At 48.0% G+C, this 13649-nt stretch overlaps 1 protein-coding gene across 1 annotated transcript in view; it reads left to right on the top strand.

Annotated features, from left to right (window-relative positions):
* The first annotated feature begins 2924 nt into the window (after positions 1-2924).
* USP31 (ubiquitin specific peptidase 31) overlaps positions 2925-13649 on the top strand; it is a 38041-nt gene continuing 27316 nt past the window's right edge. The window contains exon 1 of the mRNA XM_079952748.1: positions 2925-3873. Coding sequence (XP_079808874.1) covers positions 3061-3873 — 813 coding nt within the window. The 5' untranslated portion in view covers positions 2925-3060. The remainder of the gene's footprint in view (positions 3874-13649) is intronic.

Raw genomic sequence — 13649 nt, 5'->3', positions numbered from 1 at the left:
CTCAGCAGTTCTACACTGAACTCACTCATTGGCTCTGGCTCCCCCTACTGTTGACCCCCTTCCTTAAACTCTACCAGACTCTGTGAACAACAGCCACCCACTGACTGATACATAAATATATGTGATAACTTCAGCAGTGCCACCCAACCACATAACACACTGTAAAGCAGTGGGAGTCTGATCACTCCCAAATCATCTGCTTCTTGTTTTTAATAGATCCCATGTGGTTCATCGATGCCTTTACAGTTGCAAAGCAGGAGGAGGGCACATTCAAAATTACAGATCTTGAATGAAGACTGAAGGCATAACTGAGGTTGGGGTAAGCTGCAGCTTGTCTTCATACCCTTGCAGAAGCCTCTTCCAAAGATGCCAAAGGTTATCTCCAAAACAGCAGCGCATCACAGGAACACATCAGACAACCTTCAAGCAGTAAAGCAGAGCTTTCCAAACTTTTCGTGTTGGTGACACACTTTTTAGACATGCATCATTTTGCGAAACAGCCATTCAGTTTTACTAGCAAACCGAAGGTTAAATGAACCCCTTTCCAGCTCCGGGAGGAGCGCGGGGAGCATTCGCACAACACACCTACGCACTGCAGCCGACACACTAACGTGTAGCGACACACAGTTTTGAAAGGAAGTGGTTGCTCCATAGGGAAGAACTAGGAGCACTGATGTTGCTGGAGTCAGCGATGTTGCAAATGTGTGAGCGAGTGGATTGCTGTGTTTGCTGGTAGAGGCTGGTCCAAGACATTTTGTTGCCGGAGGCAAAGGGCAAGATGGCACCTCCCTCCCAAGTTCAGAAGGTAACTGGCTTGAGAAGGGACTTGAACTCAACACTGGCAACAGGATAGCAGCACACCTGGAGGCTGCTGGCTAGTTTAAGGGGGTGCAGGACAGGCCCTGTGGCACACCTGCTTTTGCCCTCCAACAAAGCAGTGGTCGCACCTGCCTTGCTCAGGGAAAGCTTCCTGGGCAAGGGCGGGTGTAGCAATCTAGTATGACAGCAACAATCATAGAGATCAATGGCTCTTAAAGTGAACCACTCAGTGGGATCAGGTGTTAAACAGGGTTGTGTTATTGCCCCAACTCTATTCATTATTTTCATTCCATGATCCTACGCTTTGTTGAAGGGAAACTCCCCACCGCAGTAGAAATCATATATTGAACAGATGGAAAGCTCTTCAGTCTGAGCAGGCTGAAAGCAAAGAGTAAGGTTACTGTAAATTCCGTCATTGTTGTTGTTGTTTAGTCGTTTAGTCGTGTCCGACTCTTCGTGACCCCATGGACCAGAGAACGCCAGGCACTCCTGTCCTCCACTGCCCCCCGCAGCTTGGTCAGACTCATGCTGGTAACCTCGAAAACACTATCCAACCATCTCGTCCTCTGTCGCCCCCTTCTCCTTGTGCCCTCCATCTTTAAAATTCCGTCATAGAGCTTCAGTATGCTGATGACAACGTAGTGTGTGCATGCTCAGAGGATGACCTCCAAACCATCCTAAATATCTTTGCAGAAGCTTACGAAAAGCTTGTCCTATCACTCAACATCCAAAAAACCGAAGTGCTGCACCAACAAGTACAAAATAACCCCTCTGCAGCGCCACAAATCCAACTCAATGGTGTAAGTTGGAAAGTGCCAATCACTTCTCCTACCTAGGCAGTTATCTTTCCACAAGGGCCAACTTTGATGCCAAAATCCACCATCGCCTGAGCTCTGCGAGTACGACTTTCTCCCAATTGAAGTGCAGAGTGTTTGAGGACCGGGACATTCGCAGGGAAACCAAAATGTTTGTTTACAAAGCTATTGTACTGCCAACCCTACTATATGCTTGTGAAACATAGACCACTTATAAACACCATCTCCATCTCCTCAAAAGATTTCATCAATGGTGTCTCCGAAAAATTTTACACATCACTTGGTAAGACAGGCAAACTAATATCAGCGTACCAGAAGAAGCAAAGATCACCAGTGCTGAAGCAATGATTCTTCAACATCAACTTTGTTGGACTGGTCATGTGTGGATGCCTGATGATCGCCTTCTAAAGGAACTACTCTATTCCGAATTTAAAAATGGAAAGCATAATGCTGGTGGTCAACAAAAGAGGTTTAAAGACTGTCTCAAGGCAAATCTTAAAAAAAATGTAGTATAAACACTGACAACTGGGAAACACTGGCCTTCGAGCACTCCAGTTGGAGAACAGCCTTTACCAAAGGTGTCATGGACTTTGAAGACACTCGAACTCAGGAGGCAAGGGAGAAACATGCTAAGAGGAAGGCACGCTTGGCAAATCCACACCATGATCAGCTCCCGCCCAGAAACCGATGTCCCCACTGTCGAAGGACGTGTGAATCCAGAATTGGCCTCCACAGTCACTTACGGACTCATTGTTAAAACCGTGTTTATGGAAGACAATCTTACTCGGCCAAGAGTGATCACCAAAGATAAGAGAGAGAGATAGAATGTTTGCATGTTAGCTACTTTATTTATTTACTGCCACGATAATTCCGTCTCTGTGCAGAAAAGGCAACTCCTGGCTTCCCTGATGCGACGGAAGTTTTGGCGGGAAGTCCCGAGGAGCAGAGCAAGAGGAAGCAGGCTCGGGCCTGGGCCTTCGAGAGCCAGCGCCGAGGGGAACTGGGCCGCACTGAAAGCTGCCCGGCTGGCAAGAGTGGCCGAAGAAGCCGCCGCCGCCGCCGCCGCCGCCCCTTTGCGCTATTTGCCTCTCTTCTTCACTGAGGGAGACGGAGGAAGGGGAAAAGAAGTCTTTGCCAGGACCAAAGATGGCGGCGGCCGCGAGAAGGGTAGGCCGGCTGGCCTCGCGGTTGCCCGCAACCAGCATGGCGCCGCCGGCTTCCTGCGTGCCCGTCTCGCCGCGCGGGCTCCGCCCCGCCCGCCGCCGCCGCCTCAGCCTGAGCAGCAGCAGCAGCAAGAGGAGGAGGAGGAGGAGCAGCAGCTCCGGCTCCTGCACGACTGTGCCGCCGGTGAAGCTCCCAGGCGCGGAGGCTGGGCTGCGGCGGCGGCGGGGATGAGGCGGTGGTAGGCCCGGGTGGAGAGGGCGCCATGTCGGGCCGGGCGAGTGGCGCTGCGGCGGTGGCGGCCCCGGTGCTGCCCGCCGCCGCTTCGCCGGTGGTGGTGGCGGCAGCGGCCAAGGAGAAGCGCTCCTTCAGCAAGCGGCTGCTCTTCCGGGGCCGGGTGGGCGGCGGCGGCGGGTCCGGCACTGGGGGCTCGGGCTCCTCCTCCTCCAGGTCGCTGGGCGGATTCATGAGCCGCGTGCTGAAGACGCTCTCGACGCTCTCCCACCTGGGCACCGAGCACGGGCCCGCCGCCACCACCGCCCGTCACGGACACCCCCCCGGCGGCAGCAGCAGCCTGGGCCGCTGCTTCCAGCCCAGCCCGGAGCCCGAGCCGCCGCCTCCCCCGTCGCCGCCGCCGCCGCCTCCCGCGACCCAGGAGCTGATCTCGCCGCCGCCGCCACCGCCGCCGCCGCCGGGCTCCTCGGCGGGGTCGTTGCTGCTGCCGGCCGTGCCCGGCGTGGCGGGGCTGCGCAACCACGGCAACACGTGCTTCATGAACGCCATCCTGCAGTGCCTCAGCAACACTGAGCTCTTCGCCGAGTACCTCGCCCTCGAGCAGTACCGCGCCGCCAACGCCGCAGAAGCCGGGGACGGAGGCAGAGGCGCCGGCGGAGAGGAGGAGGAGGAGGAAGAGGAGGGCGGCGGCGGCGGCGAGAGGGACGTGCCAGCCGTGGCCCCCGCCCGCCCGCCGGAGCCCGCCCCGGACAACTGCAAGGGCGAGGTGACGGAGCAGCTGTCGCACCTAGTGCGGGCCCTCTGGACGCTCGAGTATACGCCGCAGCACAGCCGGGAGTTCAAGGTGAGGGGCTGTCCTGCTCCTCTGCCGGCTCCTAGCAGCCACTCGGCAGGGGAAGCATCTAATCTGGCCAGGGCCCCCTGTTCAGAGGCACCAAGAGCAGCAGCAGCAGGGCCAGCGCAGCACCTGCAGCACCTAAAAATAATCATCAGATGCCCTGCTTGCTTGGAAGGCATGCCGCACTGTGCCCTGGGTACTCTTGGCAAAGGTGTCATTCCCTTGGGTTAGACCTGACATTTAGACTGTAAGCTCTTTGGGGCAGGGAGGTGCTGGTTGTTCTTAGGATGCTCCCTCACCGGCATCCATGGCAGTGTGTTAATGATTTGTGGTGGCTTCCAGAGGTGGTGTATTCCAGCTTCACAGGTACAGGTGCTGAGATCTGGTGATGGAAAAGTGATACCTTTGTTTAATTCCTAGTTCAAGTCATCCCTTTATGCAACTTAAATGCCTCTATCAATCAGTACTTGGCATAGATGATTTTTTTTCTTTCTATGTATAGGCTGGCTGATAGGAAACATCTGAGCAGATGCAGAGTGCCATTTGTGATAACTGTAGTTTCCCTTCTGTTCCAGGGGTGAGCTCTGAGGAGTCTTGACTCATATTAAGACTGGCAGTGAATGAAGAATAGCAGAAAATACCTGCTTGGAATCTCCTTCAGGTGTTATCTGCAATTATTATTGAGTGAGATGAGAGAAACAGTTCCGTTTACATCATTTAAATATGTTACTTGTTGGATCAACTTCCATAGGAGGGTATAAAGTTTGGAATTGCACAGAGAATTCTGTCAGACCGAACAGAGGAGGGGCTACTTCCTAGGATCATAAGAGTTGGACTCCCACCCGGTTTAGTTCAGGAATCTTCACCATTCCTGGCATATGGGTGGCCATCCACTGCTTAAATGCCTCAAGTGTGGGAGAACCCACCAGCACTACCTGTGCTGCACCCCAATAGCCTTTTGTGTTGCAATATTTCTTTTAATGCTCAGTCAAAATTTGCTTCCTTGCAGTTTCTACCTATCAGTTCTAGTCCTGCTCTATGGAGCAACAAAGAATGAGTTTGCTCCATCTTCTTCATGGCAGAATGTTCAGGTATTTAGCACTGGTATGATTCTTAGTTAAACACACGTGTTTCTGGTAGTTCATAGATAGTAGCCCTGATTCCCTCTCTGCATAGGAACGTTGGAAGCAGCCCAATGCTGAATTAGGTTATTGGTTCATCTCACTCAGTATTGTCCACATTGACTGGCAGTGGCTCTTCTGGGTCTAAGGCAGGAGACGTTCTCAGCCCTACCTGGAGATGCTGGGGGTTGAACTGAAGAGACCCTTCTGCATGCTAACCAGATGCTCTACCACCTAGCTACAACCTTTCCCCAGTGGCACAGCATCCTCTGTAGGCTTTGGTCTTTCTGTGTAGAGAGATGTGACTAGCGAGTTAGTTTATGCCCAAGATCCCCAAAAACTTGTGTGGAAAGATAAGTTTGGTGTGTGTATCAGAAAGAAAGAAAGAGACATACATGCTAGTCAGTACTCCTGACATATGAATAACACCTGAGCAATGATGCTTCACAATTGACTCTGATATACCAAGACCCTGCCTATGACTGTGATGCCTACTCTGCCTTCTTTTAATATTGGGTGATGGAAAAACTGCAACTTCACACAGCTCTGTTGTCAATTGGGTTTTGTTTTTTTGAGGCAAAGCTGGTGGCTGCCTTGTTAACTCAAATTGGAGACAAGTAATTGTATAGGAACAATTGATCTAGTCTTGTTTCCTACTTACCCTTTTGGTAGATGACAAACAGTGCAATCCTAAGCATGCCTACTCAGAAGTAAACCCTATTTAATTCAATGTGGCTTACTCTTAGTTAAGTGGAGTTAGGAGTTCAGCCTTAGTTAGCAAAGTTCTGGGTTGGAAAATGGTTGGGCTTGGTCAACAGATTAGTCATGTATTTTCTCTTGATTTTTTTTTCAGGGTGGGGGGCTGCTCTTCCACTTTGTACCCTCTGGTCATGGATGAGGCTTCCTGGCTGCTCAACAAGGGCTGCTTAGAATGGACCTTGCTTCCAGGGTACTGTTTGTTTATGATTCGGTGCTTGGGACAATGAGGAGATTGTTCATTGCTTGTTTTTAATGATTGGATCAGGAGAATATGGAACACTTTTCAGCAGAGCTGCTTCTCTTTTAATCTCATGATGTTGGAAAACAAGTGGGGTGCCAGGTTTCAGGAGGCCACCCGCTGTTTACAAGAGCCAAGAGTCTACTGTTGTGTGCAAGAAAAGAGGGAGTTCGGGTTTGTCCCTAGCAAACTGAGGTCAAATTGCCATAAACAGTGGATCTAGTGCAGCTATACTGGTTCAAGCTCAACAAGGCCTGTTAATGTTCTCAGTGGATTGCTGAGATTTTGAAAAGGGCGTAACTGTTTGTGTGATATTTGCCATTTCTTGGAGTGAATTGATTCAGTCTTGTTTCAGCAATTTTGATCACCAGTGGAAGAGACTTACTTAAATTATTATTCTAACATTTGTTCTAATTGTTTCAGAAACAACTTTGATCATGTTGTATTTCAGATTTTTCCTTAGAAAGTGTGTTTATTTGTTGTTGCCAGCATTAAAACTCCCAGAAGCAGAGTTTTTGCACTTTCTAGGCACTAGTAGTCGAAATACTTGCACAGATCCCATATGGAGGAGGAGAACAACTGTGAAATTAATAAAAGAGGAGGAATCCATGTTGGTTCATTGTGGGCAATGCCTTTATTAAGACCAGCCAAAATGTCATAAAATAGTGATCATGCTATTAAGGGATTAATTACTCTCTACTTCTCGGAACACATGCAAGGGTACTTGTCAATACCTTTTTGCTTGAAGATTTATTTGAATAGGTTTGAACATTGAATATTTCCTCCACTTAGTGTGTGCCAGGGATGGGACATAATGTGTTTCTTAGGCAGTTCATGGTTGCAGCCGTTGCAGCATGGATATTGTAACATGGCTCAGTCTGCCTACAGAATGGCTGCAGGTATCAGCCAATGGCCACTAGGATTATTTATGTTTCTTGCCAGGATGCTCTGGGACCTACTGTGTTAATGGGAAGGCTGTTAAATAAACTGTGTTAAGGGCTCAAGCTGGTCAGTTCCTCCCCTCTTCCACCCTTTCCCTTTTACCTGACACCATTGACATTCTGTGGCTCAGCTGCCCTCAGCTTTCCGAAGGTCCTGGAAGCTCATTGTGCCCTGTTGCTTTATTCTTATAAAACTAATACACTGCAGTTATCCTCCTGAGTATGAAGGGATCATTACCTTGTTTTTCTTTCAAACTGGTGAGCATGGAAATAACCATCCCGGTCAGATTTAAACAAAACCCACAGATTTCTATCCAAACTGTTCCTTCCTGAAGCTTTAGAATGGTGCCAAATTTGACTTGGTGTTTTGAGCAGGAATGGTGACTATTGTTAGGTTGCCTGGGGAAGAGATAGTTGCTACTTAGAGCCTGGTGACAACTTAAAGGCTAACATGTTTATTATAGCCTAAGCTGGTGAAGTGGGCTTTCTGCTTGGTCTTTAAGGAGCCACAAGAGTTTGGGATTTGGCTGCAGCAGACCAGCATGGCTGCTACTCTGGAAACAGCTGTTCAGAGGCTTCACCTTCATGTGATGCTCTACTTTCATAGGATCTTCCTGCTGAAGACAGGGAGCAATTTATTCTTGGAAACTGAACTGAAAGGCAGTTTCTAACCATAAAGGATGGATGAGTGGATGAATGAATAAATAGAGAGGAAAAAGAGGAAACTGATCTTACTTTATCTCGGGGGAAATAATCTGTCTGGTTTTTCTCCAAAGAGCTGAAACATGGCAGTCATGCTACTAGCCAGGGTGGATAAAAATAATTTCAAAAAAAGTGATAAGATTTTTTCCTTGATAAGCATTTCCCTTTTAAGAATACCCTAATGTAAAATCAAATGTAAATGTAATGTAGACTCAGCTTGTGACACTTAAGAAACTTCATCAAATCTGCTTGTAAAGAAAGAACTGGGAGGTGATAGATACCCTTGTTGGTCATTGTGCAGCACAATTGTTCATGCACTTATTAAGGCTTGATTAAAGCTCAGCAGGAAAGCCAGCCTCAGCCTGTGGGCTAGTGCTAGCTGTCTTGGCACTGAAGTGACTCTTTTGTGATTTTCTGTAATTCTGGGTTTCCAGTTTTTGGAGGGGGACAGCAAAGGGAGTATTTCATTTGGAGCAGTTTTGTTACCATAGATTCTATGGTGTCTGCTTTATGTTTATTGTAGCAACTTCGAATATTTAGTGGAGCTTTTAAACTATTAAATACGGTTCACAAGGTCAGAAACTCAACTGGGCATTTGTTGTATCAATGGTGATAGGTCTTATGCAGGGTCCCCACTGGTTTGCTGAAGCTGCATCACAGAAATAGTTACTTCGCTTGAACCAAATACACAAGAAGAAGATGGATGAGAAGAGGTTCATGGCACTGTGAACTTTAAAACTCTTTAAGGTCTTTGTGGCTACAGAATATTGGCACATTGAGCCCTGTTATGTGCTCCAGTCAGTGGCTGGATGCTTGACCACTGCTTTCCTCTCTTTTTGAGGAAGCTGGTTGCCTGTAGTGGTGGAATTTTGCCACTTCCACCTTGAGCAGTTGGTTGTGGGGTGCTTTCCTTCCCAGGAGACGGCGGCTTTAGCTGTGGTTGGGAGGCACATTCTTTCCACACTTCCTTGCCTGCCGGCCTCCTCACTCATGCTGCTGCCCCCCTCCTGCTAGTGTTCCCCACCAGGAGGAGGAGGAAATGGCGGCAGTTATTACATGGTGAGCCTGGCGGGCTTTAGCACATACCAACATTATATTTCTTCACATGTTACACAACTGCAAGTACATCAGGAAACAGAGCTAGAAGCATGGCTTTAGTACTGGGCCTTGTTACCGTAGACCTGTGTGTCTCCTACATGTCCTTTTCATTTTGTGCTGTTCCTCTTGAGAGAAGGAGGGAGGAGAGGATGTGCTGTCCTCCTTGCAAAGGAGTGGAAGCCCCTTTTAAACTGTTCAGGAGAATGCTGCCAAAAAATGGCTTCTCTTTCCATTTCCAGGGTGCCTCTACCCAGTATGGAAAGCTGGATAGCTTATTCTGTTAGGAGGGTAGCTTCTGTATGTCATATGCTGGAGCAAAATGAGAGTCTTGTAGTAATGTAAAGTCTATCTAATTTATTATGTCATGGACTAGAAAGCCTCTGCCATATTAAATTTGTTAGTCTTTCAGGTGCTATTAAGGCTCTCTTGTTGAGCTGGTTTCCTTCTCAGTGTGGCAGGAGCAGGGAAGGAGCGAAGTGCCTGCGGTTGAATAACCATGCACCAGCAACCGCTTGCTCACACTAATCCATAAGGTAAAAGGTAAAGGTACCCCTGCCCGTACGGGCCAGTCTTGACAGACTCTGGGGTTGTGCGCCCATCTCACTTAAGAGGCCGGGGGCCAGCGCTGTCCGGAGACACTTCTGGGTCACGTGGCCAGCGTGACATCGCTGCTCTGGCGAGCCAGAGCCGCACAAGGAAACGCCGTTTACCTTCCCGCTGGTAAGCGGCCCCTATTTATCTACTTGCACCTGGAGGTGCTTTCGAACTGCTAGGTTGGCAGGCGCTGGGACCGAGCAGCGGGAGCGCACCCCGCCGCAGGGATTCGAACCGCCGACCTTTCGATCGGCAAGTCCTAGGCGCTGAGGCTTTAACCCACAGCGCCACCTGCGTCCCCCTCACTTGTTTTAAATATGGTTTAATGTGATGTGCTAACTAGAACACTATGTAGAAAGCAGACTTGGGAATACGGCTCATTATTTAATTGAATGTTATCATTTTGTAATGAATGGAGTCCCTGAATGAACAATGCAAAACTTAAGTACATGGTCCTGGAAAATGCTTACAGTAATTCTTATTACTGTTACTTCCTTTTCCCATCTACCGTAAATGGCTATCAGGTGTGTGGAATGTCAGGCTCTCCAGATGCTGCTGAACTACAGCTCCCATCATCGCATGCCATTGTCCATGTTTGTTGGAGCTGATGGCAACACCTGGAGGGTCAAAGGTTCCCCACGCATAATATAGAATTGTTACTCTGGTTCTGCTCCTCTGTTGCTCCTTTGTTGAAGTTGGCCAAGCCAAGAGGGTGCACTTGTTTTTTCTGTAGCCAGGTAGCTTTGCAAGGTTGTCAGGTGTAAAATGGGCTTCCCTTTCATAAGTGAGTAGGGCTGTTGAATGAATAAGAATTTTGTTTCCTGTATTGTCATTGTCAAAGTCTGTTTCAAAAGGCTCCTTTTTGCAAGACAAGATTGCTTTAACCTCCCTGTCTTTGTCAGCTATTTCAGTCAGTTGTATTCTGCCTACCTAAACATTTTCTTAGTCTTTTCAGTTGGATACAGAGAAGACTCCAATTCCTGCCCTGAATTTGTCGGTAGCAGCTAAATATGTGCCTCTTTGTATGCCAGAATGAGGGAGATTCCTGTAGCTCTGTGTAATAAGCACACTGGTTCCTCTTGAATGGTCTTCCTCCATAGGTTGCAGGTGGCTTATGTTTTAGAAGTTCTACATACAGATTTCCCTCCCCCCACCCCCAGTGCAAGTTCTATCATTCTATCTGTGAAATGGAATCAAATAAAGATATAAACCACATCACCTGTTTTTAGACCCTTTGAAGTTGAACCCCTTTCTAAAAATGCCCTTGATGATCTTGTTTAATAGAGAGTTCAGAAATGTTTTGATCCCAGTGTCTAGCTGCATGGGGATCTGCGGATCTGTGGATTGGAGCAAACGGATACCAAAGACCCTGACAGCCACTGCAAGTGTCAGCTTAAGTGCTTGACAAGAAGTGGCCCTCCTGGATTTGGATCACAGAATGCAGGATGAGGTCCTTGTGGATTTTAAACCACACATCCAATGGAGAGGCAAATATGAAACTTAAAGGGCTCATTATCATAAATAAACCCCCAATCATAAATAAACCCTGCATCAATTTTTGTCTCCCCGAGTGCTGAGAGAGGAGGCAAATCTGATTCTGATTTGGGTCATACTTTGTTTTATGTACACTTTTGATTGCTTTCATAGGATTAACTGTATACATTGTCCAGGCATGTTACTGTGCTTAACAGTTGGCAAATTCTGTGATTGATGGGATTGTTTTTGCTTACCAACAGGTTAGCAAACTATTGTTTAGATGTTTCAGTAAACATACTGCTTAATGCAGAGATTGGGAACTGCAAGCGAAGCAAGTAATTTATTGTTTTAAAGTACCCTTTTTAAAAAATAGAAAGCAACTTTCTCTAATAATTTGCTGCTTGAACGGTCTGTAAACAATGCACAGGGTAAGAGTTCCTGGATTAATAGTGGAAAACTACAGTTCCACCCCGGGGCTCAGGGGTTCTCAGTAAACTCCTGCAAATATTCTATGGTAGGATGTAAAGTTTATTTTGCATTCTTTAGGCAGGTAGCAGTGGAAGTGTGCAGCTTGTCATGGTTGACCCCAAAAATTCTGCTTCCCAAGGGGAACTGGCCATGCCTGCACCCCACTTGAGAGCAGGAGGCCTGCACCTACCAGCCTACTCTGCCTAATGGTAGAGCTGGTCTTGGGGCTTGTAGCAGAATGATACGAGACTGACAGTGCCATCATGTGCTTCATGTGGGATCCTGCAGTGGTTTAACAGTTTGAGGCTCTCCTTGTTTTTGCCTGTCGTTCTTCCCTTTGCTGTTTGGGCACCTTTGTCGTGCCGCCGCCAGTGTACCTCATACCTGCTTTCCCGGGCTAAAACAGGAAGGCAGAGGGGTTTCCTGTTTTGCCATCGCGTGATCAAGGAGCTTGGGTAGAAACAGAAGCGTCAGCCGAGGATGCCCCCTCTGGGTCAGTGGTGTGCTGCTGGTTTTACATGGCATGCTCTCCGGGTATTCTGAGAACACAGCAGCCTCCCCGCACTCTGCCTCAGAGTTGGAGAGGGAAAGGGACTGCTACAGAATTGCCAGTGCTGTTGCTTCCCATCTCTGCAACTCTTGTGTTCTTATGTATTTTAATTACTGTTTTTCACTGGATTTTTTTATTGCTTCTATTTTGTAACATTGTTTTTAAACGTTGCAAGTGGCCTTGAATCCCAAAGCGGGAGAAAATGCGGGATATAAATAATAATGCTTTAACATCAAAGCTGAGAAGGAGGCTCATTTTGGGACTGCAGCTCCCTTGCCTGAGTGAATGTGGTAGACAGAGGTGTAGGTGCTTGAGATCCTGACAGACTCTTTGAGGAGGCACAAGCATTTGGGACTTTATGCCAGATTAGCTTGGAAATGGGCAGGATTCGAGGGTCGTCATGGGGAGGGTCAGGACTTAGTCAGGATCCTAAGCTTCCTCAGACCCTGTCTCTGCCCTGCCAGTGAGTGAATATGAGGCTGGCAAAAGAGGTGGCATAAGCTGAAGTATTTCCTCTGTGGAGAGACGGAAAATGCTGACTCCTGACCACCCACACCTAATTGCTGCTCCGCTGAGCAGTTTGCAGGGGGGCAACTGCTGCTCTGACTTAGATGGGGCTGGTTTAGTTAAGTTGTGCCTGTAGATCTTTCCCTCCTTCTTGGCTTGGATATGTTGAGAGTTAAAATGCTTTTTATGCTTTCACACGGTACACAGCATTTATGGTTTTTAAGGCAGTGCAAAAACAGAGAGGAATTGGTGCTATTTTAATAGATACGGCAAATGTACAACTTCAGGGATGTGCAATAAACATGAAACTACTTGTGGTAGTGGTGGATTCCAGATTCATGTTTGCTTAGACTCCCTAAAAACTTGATATTGATATCTAGGGTATTTCACTATTTCCTGCTTTCCATGCAATTTATACAAAATCTCTTGGATTGCTTCAGTTAACGCTAGTGGTTGTACTTTCTGCTTAAAGCTAAATAAAAAACACAAACCCATAACTACCTGAGATACATTGTGTGGAGCAAGAGTTATGTGCAGAATGCAAGTTAACTTCATCCGGCAACCTTGCTGACAAAGCAGAAAGGGGGGGGGGGTGTACAAGGGTCTGAAGGGGACTTGATCATGTTACATGTTTAGGAATGGGGCCTAGTCCTGCTCTCCTTTGCTCATTCCCACTTCTTGGCAGACACTGCTTGGCGAGGCCTGTGCCTATTCCTGAGTTCCAATTAATTGCCAAGGAGCCAGTGTGATTTCCATCAACATTTGCATCTCTTGACTAGACAGCCTTTCCTGCTTGTTGGGGTAGACAGAGGCAGATTTTCTGTTGGGTTCTTAAGGTTAAACTGCCTGTGTGAATGCACCCCGTTGTGATTTCCTTCTTCTCCTTTGAGTGTTACCAGATCTGTTCCTTGCAGCCGGCCTCTTCTGACTGCTCAGCATTTTTCTGCATGAGCAGTGCTACCTTCCCCCTCTTGTTTGTGGCTGTGTGGCAGCACAAGGCTTTTTTTCTGCCCATCAGTCCTCTTTCCTCACTGAGAAATGTGGGATGGTGACAAGCACTTACTGTGTATTCAGGAGGGGAAGCTCTGTGGTGCCTTTTGCCGTCTCCTTCCAGCTTGAGCTGCTGCCTGCCCCTGTGGCTAAGCAGTGGGTGCCACAATTGGGCCGGGTGGGATTTTTCAGAGCTGCCTGAGGATTTTCCAGCAAAATAACAAGAAGGGGGAATATCTAGGTTGCCTGGTGGTTCTGAAAATCCCTCTGCACCCGCCGCCTTAAATCTCCTCGGCTGACCTACATTATGGCTTGCTATTCTACCTGCTTGAGTGAGC

This window comes from Podarcis cretensis (genome assembly GCF_951804945.1).
Source record: "Podarcis cretensis genome assembly, chromosome: 14".
Taxonomy (NCBI): domain Eukaryota; kingdom Metazoa; phylum Chordata; class Lepidosauria; order Squamata; family Lacertidae; genus Podarcis; species Podarcis cretensis.
Note: the sequence above shows the minus strand (reverse complement) of the source record. Positions and strands in the feature narration are given on the sequence as shown.